Source organism: Caenorhabditis briggsae, assembly GCF_000004555.2.
Source record: "Caenorhabditis briggsae complete genome, chrX, whole genome shotgun sequence".
Classification (NCBI taxonomy): Eukaryota; Metazoa; Nematoda; class Chromadorea; order Rhabditida; family Rhabditidae; genus Caenorhabditis; species Caenorhabditis briggsae.
The window spans coordinates 5,831,366-5,845,147 of NC_013491.2; the positions used below are offsets into that span (position 1 = coordinate 5,831,366).

The 13,782-nt window shown below is 37.7% G+C and overlaps 4 protein-coding genes across 4 annotated transcripts in view; 2 read left to right on the forward strand and 2 right to left on the reverse strand.

Annotated features, from left to right (window-relative positions):
* Positions 1-629: 629 nt before the first annotated feature.
* CBG27553 lies at positions 630-965 on the reverse strand (the record flags this gene model as incomplete). The annotated part of the gene is made up of 2 exons (XM_045239214.1): positions 630-803; positions 870-965. The coding sequence occupies 2 exons, from the start codon at positions 963-965 to the stop codon at positions 630-632; spliced, it is 270 nt and encodes an 89-aa protein (XP_045100006.1).
* A 663-nt stretch (positions 966-1,628) lies between these two features.
* On the reverse strand, positions 1,629-2,874 carry CBG27554 (the record flags this gene model as incomplete). Its single annotated transcript, XM_045239215.1, has 3 exons — positions 1,629-1,951; positions 2,068-2,264; positions 2,348-2,874. The coding sequence occupies 3 exons, from the start codon at positions 2,872-2,874 to the stop codon at positions 1,629-1,631; spliced, it is 1,047 nt and encodes a 348-aa protein (XP_045100007.1).
* A 1,382-nt stretch (positions 2,875-4,256) lies between these two features.
* Positions 4,257-7,347, forward strand: CBG17534 (the record flags this gene model as incomplete). The annotated part of the gene is made up of 8 exons (XM_002644020.1): positions 4,257-4,586; positions 4,670-4,923; positions 5,365-5,745; positions 5,797-6,013; positions 6,060-6,169; positions 6,221-6,448; positions 6,944-7,016; positions 7,219-7,347. 8 exons carry the CDS (start codon positions 4,257-4,259, stop codon positions 7,345-7,347), a joined length of 1,722 nt encoding a protein of 573 aa, XP_002644066.1.
* A 1,104-nt stretch (positions 7,348-8,451) lies between these two features.
* Positions 8,452-13,782, forward strand: part of CBG17535 — a gene marked incomplete at both ends in the record, with an annotated part of 10,150 nt that continues 4,819 nt past the window's right edge. Inside the window, 8 exons of the mRNA XM_045239217.1 lie at positions 8,452-8,517; positions 9,682-9,831; positions 11,337-11,762; positions 11,810-12,063; positions 12,453-12,941; positions 12,990-13,370; positions 13,423-13,675; positions 13,722-13,751. Coding sequence (XP_045096232.1) covers positions 8,452-8,517; positions 9,682-9,831; positions 11,337-11,762; positions 11,810-12,063; positions 12,453-12,941; positions 12,990-13,370; positions 13,423-13,675; positions 13,722-13,751 — 2,049 coding nt within the window. The remainder of the gene's footprint in view (positions 8,518-9,681; positions 9,832-11,336; positions 11,763-11,809; positions 12,064-12,452; positions 12,942-12,989; positions 13,371-13,422; positions 13,676-13,721; positions 13,752-13,782) is intronic.

Sequence of the window (13,782 nt, forward strand, 5' to 3'; positions counted from 1 at the left end):
CGACTGAATAAATTTCGTTTCCGGCTTTTCTTTTTTGTTTTGTCTTTGGAAATCCTTTTTTTCCGAAATCGTTCCTTCAAACTTTAGTAATATGTAGCTGTGCATATCCGTTTTTCCAGAAATGATATACGAAATGATTTTTCGGATCCAAAATTTGATATTTTTACAAGAAATCTCGTGAAATATTATTAGGATAGTCGAATGGCCCCCACTAAGCTACACGGATGTGATTATGAGAATGGTATAAACATTTTTTTTTGATGATGTATTCCATTTTTAGATTCAGTTTTTGAACTACAAAGGCTTCAAAAATCCTTTTTTTACAAATTTTAATAATTAAATTTGCTTCATAAAAGTTCAATTAGACTGTTCAAAAAATGTATCAGGAGAGGAAGAAAGAATGGAACCGATGTTCTTTTGAATGACTATTAACAAAAACCGTACAGTGTGAGGAAAAGGAAAAATCTTTGGTTTCGAAGTGAATTTGAAATTTTGAAAAATTAAAAAAACTAGCGTGGGGGGGGGGGAGGGGTCAGTAGAAAATGTTCAAAAAACGACAGCAAACACATAAATTCATGTAGACAAGAGTATCGAATACTTGCAGAAAAGTGGTTGGACCATGATAAAAATCATGCGGAACTTTCCACAATGAGACATGGTCCGGTGGGCGGCTCTTCATTATTTTTCGGCTTTCTGATAAATGTTCCTCCTTGAAATTTTGGGCGATCTGTCATAAGCCATTCTTCAAGTTCGTACTGTTTTTCAAGCTCCAGGTAAAGTTCATTGTCGACATGCGCGAGGAGCTATAAATGAATTATTTAGAAATGGTAAACTGGCTTTTTTTTCTAAAAAAGAGCAAAAAATCTCACCTCGCCAGCACATTTTCTCATGTACCCTTTCAAATAGTCGACACACGTTTTGAAATCTGGACGTACATCCGCAAATTTGTGCCAGCAGTTTTTCATGTGTCGGTAGCTGAAATTAATAACTTTTTCCAAGCAGTCACCATATTTTTTTCGAACAAATGCTCAGCCGAACAGTCAAATTTCAGCTCATTTATAATGAGGAATGTTGAACATCTGCAAAATGATAATTCATCATAATATCATCAATATTCATCAGTTGGCAAATGTTTGATATCTTCCACAGGAATCGAGCTAATTGAGCTCAAAGTTGGCTTTTCGGGTGAGCTTCTATTAGAAGATATACAGATTTCAGTTAAATGTATTTGTTGTGTCTCCTGGTGGCGGCATTGTGTGAACCACCAGCCAGACAGTATGTGAGTAGTAGATGAATAAGGACTTTATTCAGGGAATAGGGGACAACAGAATACCTTGGGGCAGGAGAGAGAGATTATCAGAATGATCAGCCCCTTTATCTAGGAGTTCTGACCAAGGGAACAAATAGTTACGCGCGTGATGACAATTAGCACAAACAGTGGTTATTGCGCGCGCCTACTTTGGGTAGATCAAACTAAGGCGGATATTAACTTATAAAACTAATGAAGGTTTGCATAGTCTGCAACACCTCCCCTTTTAACTATGATGAACATACAAAGAATGAACTAGACTAAAAGAGATCCTAGAAATACTAACAATTCTTAAACTAAAGTTTGGGGCATTCCTAGATTAATGATACGATTTCTTATTCGGCTTCATGGCGAACTTTGGTGGTGGTTTGCCGGTACGTGTAGATTTCCGGATGGGTTTTGGAGATGGTGCTGTGGGACTTCCAGGAAGTATTGGCGCTGGAGTCGTTGGTGAACTGTCGGGCAAGGTTGTTGACAACGGTGTCCAATCGATAGCGTCCATTGTGTCCATAGTGTCGAGTGGAACATCGAACGAAGTTGGAGTGTCACGACGGCGCAGTTGATTGGTGTGTCTAATCCAGAAGTTGTTGTTTTCCACAGTGACGCGGTACATTGTACGCCCAATCCGACGTTGAATAGTCCCTGGAATCCAAGTGGTAGTATTTATGCTACGGTAGTCTTTAACATAAACCGGTCTGCAACACCTCCCCTTTTAACTATTATAATATGTATAATATGTTATATTTCATAATTTTCACTTATCTCCCACGTTGAAGTTGCGGCAACGTGCACCATACTGGTTGTTGAACTGCTTCTCCATCTCTGTGTCGTGCGAGTTGGGAAGTTGGTCGGTTGGGAGAAGTTGATCCAGGAATGTACGGATCTTCCGGCCAATGAAGTTCTCAGCGGGTGATGAGCCATTTGGACTGGCGGTACAAGGCGAAGAGCGATAGCTCTGAAGGAAAAGATACAAGGAAGCATCTGTATTTCCCTCCCCCTTTAACTTGCCTAATGCCCTTTTAAGGGTATCCACAAAACGTTCTGCCTGTCCATTTGATTGTGGATGGAATGGCGGGCGATCGTGAATGTGTGATTCCTCGATCCTTGCAGAAGTTCTCGAAACCAGATGAAGTGAACTGAGTTCCGTTGTCGGTTACCAGCGTTTGCGGATCTCCGAATTGTGAAAACACTTTTCTCAGAATATTTATTGTAGCTGTAGTTGTGATGGATGTGGTTGGGAAGACTTCAGGCCATTTGGAGAATGCGTCTACCACGACCAAATAGTAAGTTCCATCCAGTGGTCCAGCGTAGTCAGCGTGTACCCTTTGCCATGGAGCAGTTGGGATTGGCCAAGAACATAGAGTGTTCTTTATTGGATTCTTAGCGACTGATGCACACTGGTCACAACTTCTGACCTTGTTCTCGATGTCCTTATCGATGGATGGCCAGTATACGAGAGATCGCGCCAACTGCTTCATTCTCACGATTCCAGGATGATCCCGGTGAATCATTTTGAGAACCCTTGCCTTGAGAGTGCTGGGAATGACGATCCTGTCGTTGAACATGATGCAGTCGGCCACGATTGACAGTTGGTCTCGTCGGTGGTGGAAAAAAGAGATTTGTGAGCTTTTATCAATGATTTTGGGCCACAAACCTGATACAGCATACTTGTATACTTGACTGAGAAGTGGATCCTTCTTAGAGGCAGCTCGGATCATGTTTGCAGTCACAGCTAGTCGCTCGCAGGCAGATACCAGATTTGTGATGACTTCTGATTCGACTTGAGCAACGACACGATCTTCACATTCTTTTTGCTGGATTTGGTCCGAGATCAATCTTGGCAGAGCATCAGCTTGTCCAAAGTGATTGGTGTTGACGTACTCGATGGTGAAGTCGTAGTTGAGCAGAATGATAGCCCAACGCTGGAGACGGTTTGCACTGTAAAGGGGTATACCTTTTTTATCTCCAAATATTGACAGCAATGGCTTGTGGTCGGTCTTCAGAGTGAAGTGGCGGCCATAAAGGAATTTGTGGAACTTCGTGACAGCCGTGATGAGTCCGAAAGCTTCTTTCTCAATCTGACTGTAGTTCCGCTGTGGTGCTGTTAGAGCTTTGCTGATATGGTAGATAGCCTTCTCGGAGCCATCTGGAAATCTGTGTGAGATTACTGCTCCGATACCGTATTGCGAGGCATCGGCAGCGACGATGATCGGAAGCTTCGGATCAAAGTGTGTGAGCAACAAGTCCGATTGGAGAATCTGCTTGACACGGTCGAATGAATTTTGACATTGAGAAGTCCAGAGGAATTTGGCATCCTTCTTGGTGAGAGCATCCAGTGGTGGGCGGAGCCTGAACAACTCCTTGACAAACGATCCATAGAATTGAATGAATCCGAGAAACCCCTCTATTCTCGTACATCTTTAGTACCTGAATAAATCTGTATTCTATAACTACTATTCGTATTCCTTGAGCCGGCCAGAATGCCGGATACTAAGGACGTAACAGTATTCAGTTGATTATATTTAAAAAAACGATTAATATGTTTTCTGGCAATGAGCATAGTTGCAAAATTTTCGAAATCATCTCAAAAATTTTTAGAAAATTTACTTATTTTTTGACAACATTCTACTTTGTTAACTTTGTTAAATAATGTCATTTTTTTCTTTTTTAATTCAAAAAAATTACCCAATTTTTAATTGGAAAATTTTCAACTATGTGAGATGGGCCGCGCCGAGAAAATTTGTCTACCGGCACAGCCCGGCTCGGCTTTTATGGCAACTATGGTAATTACGGTGACAACTATGGTAATTATGGTAATATGGTAATTATGGTAATATGGTAACTATGGTAATTATGGCAACTATGGTAATTATGGTGGTAATTATGGTGGCAACTATGGCAACTATGGTGACCAATTAAATTTTAGCTACTGCCTGTTATTTCACGTATGAATACCAGCCTAAGCGTGCAATGGGAGGTTGCAATTGAGAACGAGCAGCCAGATGTGCACATTACGGTCCACGAACCATCCTTGTTTACTGTTCTCAACCAGCAGTTTTATCCACCTGACACCCACCTTCGCGTTGATTGTGTCTCGATTTCGATACCTCCAGCAGATGTTACATTTGAGCGGACGGACAGAGAAAGTGGCGATTTTGTGGAAATTGATCAGGAATTGTTGAAGACATATGCAGGAACTTTTGAGAGAAGATTCGTTTGGAACATGACCCTGGATGAAGATACAGAGCTCAGATGCACCAGCACCCGGAATGGAAACGTAAGTATTTTGAGTGAAAAGTCAAAATATCAATACAATTGATAAACAGTTAAATTACGAACGAATTTTTCCTAGTTTTTCAGAAATACCCAGCCACCAAGGCCATCATAGTCGCTGACCAATTTTTCACAGTTTTTTCTGCCTTCGAGAAAAGCGACAAAGCTACATCACGCGAACTTCCAAATGTAATCTACGAGGGAGATAATGTGAAACTGACCTGTGTCGTACCAAATGAAGCAGCGGATTGGGATGTGTCTTGGAGATTTAAAAACAAAACATTGGAATTGTCTGGTACTGAAGTGAGAGGACACTCTAAGCTTTTGGTGCTCGATTTGAAGTGAGTTTTGTTGTACACTATACAATATTTAGTTCAAATAATGTTCTTACAAATAACTCAGCAACTAGCGTACATGGTAAGAATTTTAAAATGAAAAATGAACTGAAGAACCGTGGTTTGGGGAGAGACAAAATATGAGATCAACACATCCCTGAATTGGTAGAAAAAACAGGACAGAGGGAAACCGGGAAAAATCTAACGCATCGGTACGTTTGTTAGCATATTTCGGTTAAAACAATCCAGTTATCACAATTTTTGGTCCTTGTGTGGCCAGAAATATTTTCCATCGATCAAAAACAAGAATTCGCCAAAACGGACTGGAATGAAATTCATTCTAATTTGTTATCTTTTCTACAAACTTCAAGCCAACAAGAAGATCACTAAACAGAAAGACATCGTCACTCGAGATAGTTCTATAAACCATATCAAATCGTTTTTCAGAAAACTAAACATGTTATACCAAATGATACGGAGCGACCCGGGACCAATGCCTGAGTATCTGACAGAGCTTCCCATCGAGGAACGCACAGATTATCTACCGTATCCCAGAAAATTTGAAATCGCTAGAGAAAATTTGGAAATTTGCGCGAAAATGGGCTCAGTGAAGTTCGGATTCGTGGAAAAGGGATATCTGTCTATGGCAGACCCCAAAAGTCAAATCGAATGCAAAACACGACTACCAGTTGCTATTAAAAGTACTAAGAGATCTTTCGACGTGGAGCTTCAGACAATGTTGTTCGAAGAGTTGAAAATCATGTGTGCCATTGAGAAACATCCCAATGTAATTTCTCTTATCGGTGCTGTCACGACTAACATGAGAAAGTAAGTGTTTGTCTCCTTCTAAACATTTTTGAACCTAATGCATTTTTTCAGAGGAGAGATTTACCTTGTCACCGAGTACGCTGATAGTGGAGATTTTCTAAATTACCTACAAAAACGGAAAGATATCTTTCACAACGGGCTTTTTGATGATCAGCAAAAAACCGAATCTACCCGATTTCTTCCTTCTGGTGACAATTTGTCCACATTGGATCTTATTTCTTTTGCGCTTCAAATTGCAAATGGAATGAAGTTTCTGGCAACTGTACCGGTAAAAATTTAAATAATTTTGATAACATCCAATTCGTCGATTTCAGTGTGTCCATCGAGATTTAGCTGCACGTAATGTCCTGATCACATCTTCAAAAATCTGCAGAATTGCCGATTTTAGGCTTGCCAGACGTTACGCAGATAAAAATTACTATAGGTATGTTTTTTTTTCATATTTCCAACAATTCCTTGAAAAAAATGGTTTTAGAATCAAAAATGGCAAACAAATTGCTCTTCCCATCCCTTGGATGGCTCCAGAGGCTCTGGAAACTTTAAAATTCACTGAAAAAAATGATGTTTGGTCATATGGTATCACGCTTTATGAAATTTTCACGTTGGGTGGCCAACCGTATCCACATGTCCAAACTGAGGACATCAAAGCATTCTTGAAAAGTGGAAAACGCAACGAACAACCGGAATATTGTCATTACGACGTGTAAGTTTTTGCTATCCAAAATTTTCTTAAGTTTTCGGTTATATGCTATTTTTTGAACCATCACATTACCATAGCTGCCATAAAAGCCGAGCCGGGCTGTGCCGGTAGACAAATTTTCTCGGCGCGGCCCATCTCACATAGTTGAAAATTTTCCAATTAACAATTGGGTAATTTTTTTTGGAATTAAAAAAGAAAAAAATGACATTATTTAACAAAGTTAACAAAGTAGAATGTTGTCAAAAAATAAGTAAATTTTCTTAAAATTTTTGAAATAATTTCGAAAATTTTGCAACTATGCTCATTACCAGAATACATATTAATCGTTTTTTAAAATATAATCAACTGAATACATTTAACTGAAATCTGTATATCTTCTAATAGAAGCTCACCCGAAAAGCCAACTTTGAGCTCAATTAGCTCGATTCCTGTGGAAGATATCAAACATTTGCCAACTGATGAATATTGATGATATTATGATGAATTATCATTTTGCAGATGTTCAACATTCCTCATTATAAATGAGCTGAAATTTGACTGTTCGGCTGAGCATTTGTTCGAAAAAAATATGGTGACTGCTTGGAAAAAGTTATTAATTTCAGCTACCGACACATGAAAAACTGCTGGCACAAATTTGCGGATGTACGCCCAGATTTCAATACGTGTGTCCACTATTTAAGAGCGCACATAAAAGAATGGTCCAACGAGGTTACATTTCTCACATTTTTTTAGAAGAAACTTGTCAGTTCACAACTTCTCAAAACAATTTTTAGCTCCTCGCCCGTATCGACGAACAACTTCACACGGAACTTGAAAAACAGTACAAACTCGAAGAATGGCTTATGACAAACCGCCCAGACATTCAAGGTGGAACATTTACCAGCAGACCAGAGAATAATTAAGAGCCACACACAAGACGATATCTCATCGGAGAAAATTCGACTTGAATTTTATTATGGCCCAACAAGTTTTCTTTTGAAAATTTTGTGCCAGTACAAGATACTCTTGTCGACTACATGTATTTATGTGTTTCCTGTCGTTTTTTGAACATTTTTTACTGCCCCCTCCGCCCCATGCTAGTTTTTAAACATTTTTTACATTTCAAATTCCCTTTAAAAGCAAAGATGTTCCTTTCCCTCAGACTGTACGGTTTCTGCTAATAGTCAATCAAAAACAATTCTCTCGGTTCCATTTTTTCCTCGTCTGATTCTTTTTCGCACATTTCTACTTGAATTTTTATGTAATAAATTAAATTATTTGGAATTTTTGAGTTTTTCAAAACCGAATCAGGAAATAATTTCCATCAAGAAGTTGGAGAATTGAAAGAAGACCCGGTAAAAAAATTTCCGAGGACTTGAAAAATAAGTTAGTTAGAGATCCACAAATGTAAAGAAAGTGTGTTCCAGTCAAAAAAAAAAAAGAAATTTTGATTATTCGAAGTGTATTCATTTGGTGTTTGGAAAAAAATATATACAACACTGAAAACTTTTAAGTTTTTAAAAATTTTAAAAATTTTTGACTGGTTAGATGAGTATGGATAACGTGGGATAATCAGTCGAAACTAAACTTCTTTAACAAATTCATCATACGCCGAGTTTGGTTGGTACTTCTGTTTATTGGTTGGCTTTTTCTTAAGTGCGGTTCTGTTCTAAAAATTTGAATCGAATTCTCACATTTCGAAAAAAAAAACGAAAAAAATACTAAAAAAAATACTTTCGCAATAAGTCGGAAATTCATCAAATGGTTTTTATCAATGCGATTCAATTGATATTTGCATAATAGTATTCTTCCTAGTTTCTGCTATCAGTGCGTTCTACAACTCCTCCTTACTATTCCTCATTGCTTCATTCTTCTTGTCTTTTTTGTCTTTCATTTCAATCTTTTCTCTCTTTTCTAACAGTTCTGAAACTGTAGAAAGAAGCACAGGAAAAGGCATCCCCATGAAATCTTAATACAGGCCTACTCTGGCTGATGAAACTACATTGACCAAAACCACACATCACGGAATGAGAATACTGCTTGGCATACTGTATTTGGTTACAGCCAATTTTGCAAAGGAATGTTTGGTACAGGTTAGTGCAACAAAAATGCGAAAACGTTCGAAATATATCTAATGAAAAAAATGATCAAAATTTGATATTTGTTGAAATCCGCTAATATCACTTTTTAAATTATTTTGGCTTGTGTAGCTCCTTCCAATTTATTCGGGCTGTTTCTGACCTGTAAAACCTGTCTGTTGTGGTTTGACAAACGCCTTAAAACTTAGACTGGAAAATCAAGATTTTTTTGAATCGTATTTCCTCGACGATTTTCTCACACGAAGCGTGAACTTTGAGCTCAGTTATCTCGCTTCCTGTAAAAGATAACAAACATTTGTCAACTGATAAAATGTTTATCATGATGTCACCAATATTTTCACAATTAACAAATTTTATAATATGTTTCATAGGAATCAAGATTATTGAGCTCAAAGTTAAGTAATGTTATCAGATTTTTTCGTAATTTGGATTTCTGTAGATCTGATAGTTTCGGTGGTTTTAAGGGCAATCAAATTTTAATTTTTTTTCTCCGAGAAGATTTCAAATTAAAAATGATACTGGACGATTGCATTTTAAATTATGATTGAGTCTAAAATCAAATGAAAATCATTGCTGATTGCAATACATCACTGTTCTAAAAATTGAGTGTGCGAAATTCGAAATTCTATAGTACTTCTTGAAAACGCAACTTCCGGAAAATGTTATCAGTACTAGCGACCGAAAGTTTTCAAGACCGCTTCACTCTACCAAGTAAATTTCCTCCTATCAGCGAAGCTATCAGAAAAGTCAAAATTGTCTTTAACCACCATTCCGGTGGTTTTATCGGTTTTTCATCAGAAGAAAATTCTACAACTTTTATTGAACTAATTGCTAATGTTTAGTGAAGTTCTCTGGCGCCATCTTTTATCTCTGCTTCGCCTTACGGAAATTGTCCCTCCGTGTAACTTTTTTTCGAAATTTTATGAATGTTTCGGAATCTTTTTCTGAAATCGAGATAACTGAGCTCAAGGTTGTTTTTTCGTGTGAGTTTCTACAAAAGGAAATACGATATTTTGATTCTAGACGATTTCTAATCTTTACTAAATTTTAGAAAGATGCTAGCAATGACGACTTGGGCGAGGATTTCGAATTTTACTGGGATAAGGGGTTCGAATTGGAAATCATATATCCGTAACCTTCCGTATTGAGCACCTGGAGCTTGAAGACACTAGAACCTATAAATGCGTTTGGAATTTTGACAAAAAGCGTTTCAAAACTATTGATTCTGAATTGCATGTTGCTCCAACAAAAACTCAAATCAAATTGATTGAGAGAAGCCCACAAATTCTAAAATGCAATGACTCCCAAGTGTTACCCTCGAAAAAATCGAGACCTATATGGTTGGATAGAGCGTAAAAAGATATTTTAGATTCCAAACGGAATAGTTGGTAAAAAATTTCTTTTGGGAGTTATGGTCCAAAAAGTACCAAAAAATGCCTAAATTTTTAAAAAATCATAACTTTGTCAGTTTATGCCCGTTTGTTGAAATTTAAAAAATAGTAGATAGACAATTGATTGAACATTTGAGAATAAAATTTTTTAATTTTTTTTCCTATTGATTGGATTATTGATTTTTTGAAAAAATCAAAAAATTTTTCGATATCTCAAAAATCCTAGGTTAACTTTTTTCTCATTATGACCATTGAATTCAGCACACTTGATTTACTATAGAAACATATCAATACCCCGGGGGAAATCATGCTCACACAAGTTATGCCGAAAAATATCGATTTTTGGTACTTGGCTTCTTTGAATTCGTTGTCCTCGGCGGCCGGTATGGTGAGGGGCATACTTGTTTTTGTAATTTTTACTTGCGCATCGTTTGCCTAGAGTGTTTGAAATAAAATCCTGCGACATACAAAGTCAATTTTTCAAATGCCGTACCATTTCTTAAAATCATCATCTTGAAAAAAGCAAAATTTTTACATGTGATAGGGCATATCTATAGTTAAACTTGATAGAAACTGCCAAACTTATTTTTTAACATAATCAGAAGAACAAAATCTTATCAACGGCTTTAACAGAATTTTTAATTAGGCCCTAAAAATAAAAATATTCACTGATGATGGGACACCTTTTGTTTTTGATCATAACTTGAGAACGAAAAAAAATATCAAAAAAATGTTAACGCCATTCGATTTAAAATTAAAAAATACTATTAGACAAATGTTACTGGTTTGTTTCGTATCGTGAAAATAGGTGAAATGGAAAATGGTCGATTTCGGCTGTCCGAAGCTGGAAGGATATCTTTCGGAAATCGTTCATTTAACCTACTTTCACTAGACGAACCAAGCTGGTTTTATTTTTTTAATAGTGATTTTTAAATTTAAATCGAATGGAGTTATCAGTTTTTTGATATTTTTTTTCAATCTCAGGTTATGATCAAAGACAAAAGGTGTCCCATCATCAGTGAATATTTTTATTTTTAGGGCCTAATTTAAAATTCTGTTCAAGCCGTTGATAAGATTTTGTCATTTTAATCATGTTTAAACAAGAGTCTGGCTATTTCCATCAAGATTAACTATAGATGTGCCCTGTCACATGTCACACTTCACCAAAAATAGGGGTCAGGCTCGGAAAATCGTAAATATTTTTGATTCTAGGGCCTAAATCAAAATTCTGTTCAAACCGTTGATAAGATTACGTTCTTCTGATTATGTTAAAAAATAAGTTTGGCCGTTTCTATCAAGTTTAACTATAGATATGTCCTGTCACATGTCAGAATATTGCTTTATTCAGGACGAGGATTTTAAGAAATGGTACGGCATTTGGACAGCTTTGTATGTCGCAGGATTTAAGTTCGAACGCTCTAGGCAAACGATGCGCAAGTAAAACTCAAGTGGATCGTGAGAAGCCGACAAATTCTACGAGGCAAAGAAGTGAAACAGGCTAGCCTGTCAGCAAAATTTGCTTTTTATCCACTGGATGGAAAGAGCTACATTCCATTTGAAAACGAGCAGCCAGATGTGCAAATTACGGTCCGTGAACCGTCTTCGTTTATTGTTTTCAACCAGCAATTTTATCCACATGACACCCACCTCCACATTGATTGTGTCTCCATTTCGATACCTCCAGCAGATGTTACATTCGAGCGGAAGAATAGAGAAAGTGGCGATTTCGAGGAGATTGATCGGGAATTATTGATGAGTGTTGAAGGAACTTTTGAGAGAGGATTTATTTGGAACACGACCCTAGATGACGATACAGAACTCAGATGTACGAGCACCCGGAATGGAAATGTAAGCTTTTATGGTCCGGAATCTTAGCAATTGTTTCTCTTTTTTAGAAGTACACTGCCATCAAATCCATCATTGTCGCCGACGAAGCTTTCACAGTCTTCTCTGCCATCGAGAAGAGCGACAAAGCTACATCATTGGAACTTCCAAATGTAATCTACGAGGGAGACAATGTGAAATTAACCTGTGTCGTACCAAATGGAGCAGCTGATTGGAATGTGTCTTGGAGATTCAAAAACAACGATTTGGAATCGTCGGATACAGAAGTTAAAGGACATTCAAAGCTTGTGGTGCTCGATTTGAAGTGAGTTTTATTGTAAGTTTGAAGGTTGAGGTAAAAAGCGAAAAACTCGATTATGAAGAACTGAACCAAACATTCATTCACATCAAATTCCGGGTTGGGCCGAGCCTGGTTGAAAAAACTCCTCATGACCGGCCCAACTCAGTCGGTTTGGACAGCTAATTAAAAAAAAGAAAAAATTCATCGAATTTCACCGAAAAAAATGTTTCTGAGTTATTCCGTCCTTACGAAAGTATCGGAACTATGAAACTTTTTAAAATTTAAATTAAAATTTCAAAATTTAAAACTTATAGAATTTGACCCGGGCCATGCCGAGTCGAACAGTTTTTCATTTTGGCCCGTCTCGGCTCAAAACTATGATTTTCTTTTAGTTCGACCAATAAACATTACAGAGACATCACACCAAGCTCCAGTGGAAAATACCAATGTGTTGTCAAGAAGGGCGAATCCGAAGAGTTCCAAGAAATCGTGCTTAAAGTGGAAAGCATTTCCAAACCATATCACACGGACGCTGAATCTCGTTCAACGGTTACTGTCAACTACGACGAAACGTTTGTTATCGATTGTGGAATGACTGGAAATCCACTTCCGGATGTAAAATGGTTCAAAGATGGACATCCATATACTAGTGGTGATATGGAAGGGAGTATTCTCAAAGTGAGCAGAGCTCGTGCTGAGGATGATGGACAATTCCAGTGTTTAGCTGTGAACCGTGCTGGACTCACCAGCAATTTCATCGAGGTTCAAGTCGACAACGTCCCTGAACGATCTTCATTCTTCTACTGGTTCTTAACAATCCTCGTCCTCGCTGCCATCATTCTAATTTGTTATCTTTTCTACAAACTCCGAGCCAACAAGAAGATCACTAAACAGAAAGACATGTGAGTCACTCGAGATAGTTCTATAAACCATATCAAATCGTTTTTCAGACAACTAAACATGTTATACCTCATGAAGCAGAACGATCCGGGACCACTGCCTGAGAATCTGAAACTGCTTCCCATTGAAGAACGCGCCGACTATCTTCGGTATCCCGAAGAATTTGAAATTGCCAGAGAAAATTTGGAAATTTGTGAGAAAATCGGCTCTGGAATGTTTGGATTTGTCAATAAGGGATATTTGTCAATGGCAGATCCTAAAAGTCAAATCGAGTACAAAACACGTCTTCCAGTTGCTATTAAAAGTACAAAAAAATCATTTGACATGGAGCTTCAGACAATGTTGTTCGAAGAGTTGAAAATCATGTGTGCCATTGAGAAACATCCCAATGTAATTTCTCTTATCGGTGCTGTCACGACTAACATGAGAAAGTGAGAGCCTCTCTCGTTCTGAACATAATTTTCAAATCCAATTGTTTTTCAGAGGAGAGTTCTATCTTGTCACCGAATACGCTGATAATGGGGATCTTCTGAACTACTTGCGAAAACACAGAGAGACATTTCACAATACGCTAATTGATATGGAAGAACCCGTAGTCAATGAAAACTATTCGGTACCATCTCAGCAAATCGAATATACCCGTCTTCTCCCTTCTAGTGATATTCTGTCCACAGCGGATCTTCTATCTTTTGCACTTCAAATTGCAAATGGAATGGAGTTTTTGGCGGCTGTACCGGTAAGAATTTTAATAATTTTGACGTCATCAAACTCATCAATTTCAGTGTGTCCATCGAGATTTAGCTGCACGAAATGTATTGATCACATCCTCAAAAATCTGCAGAA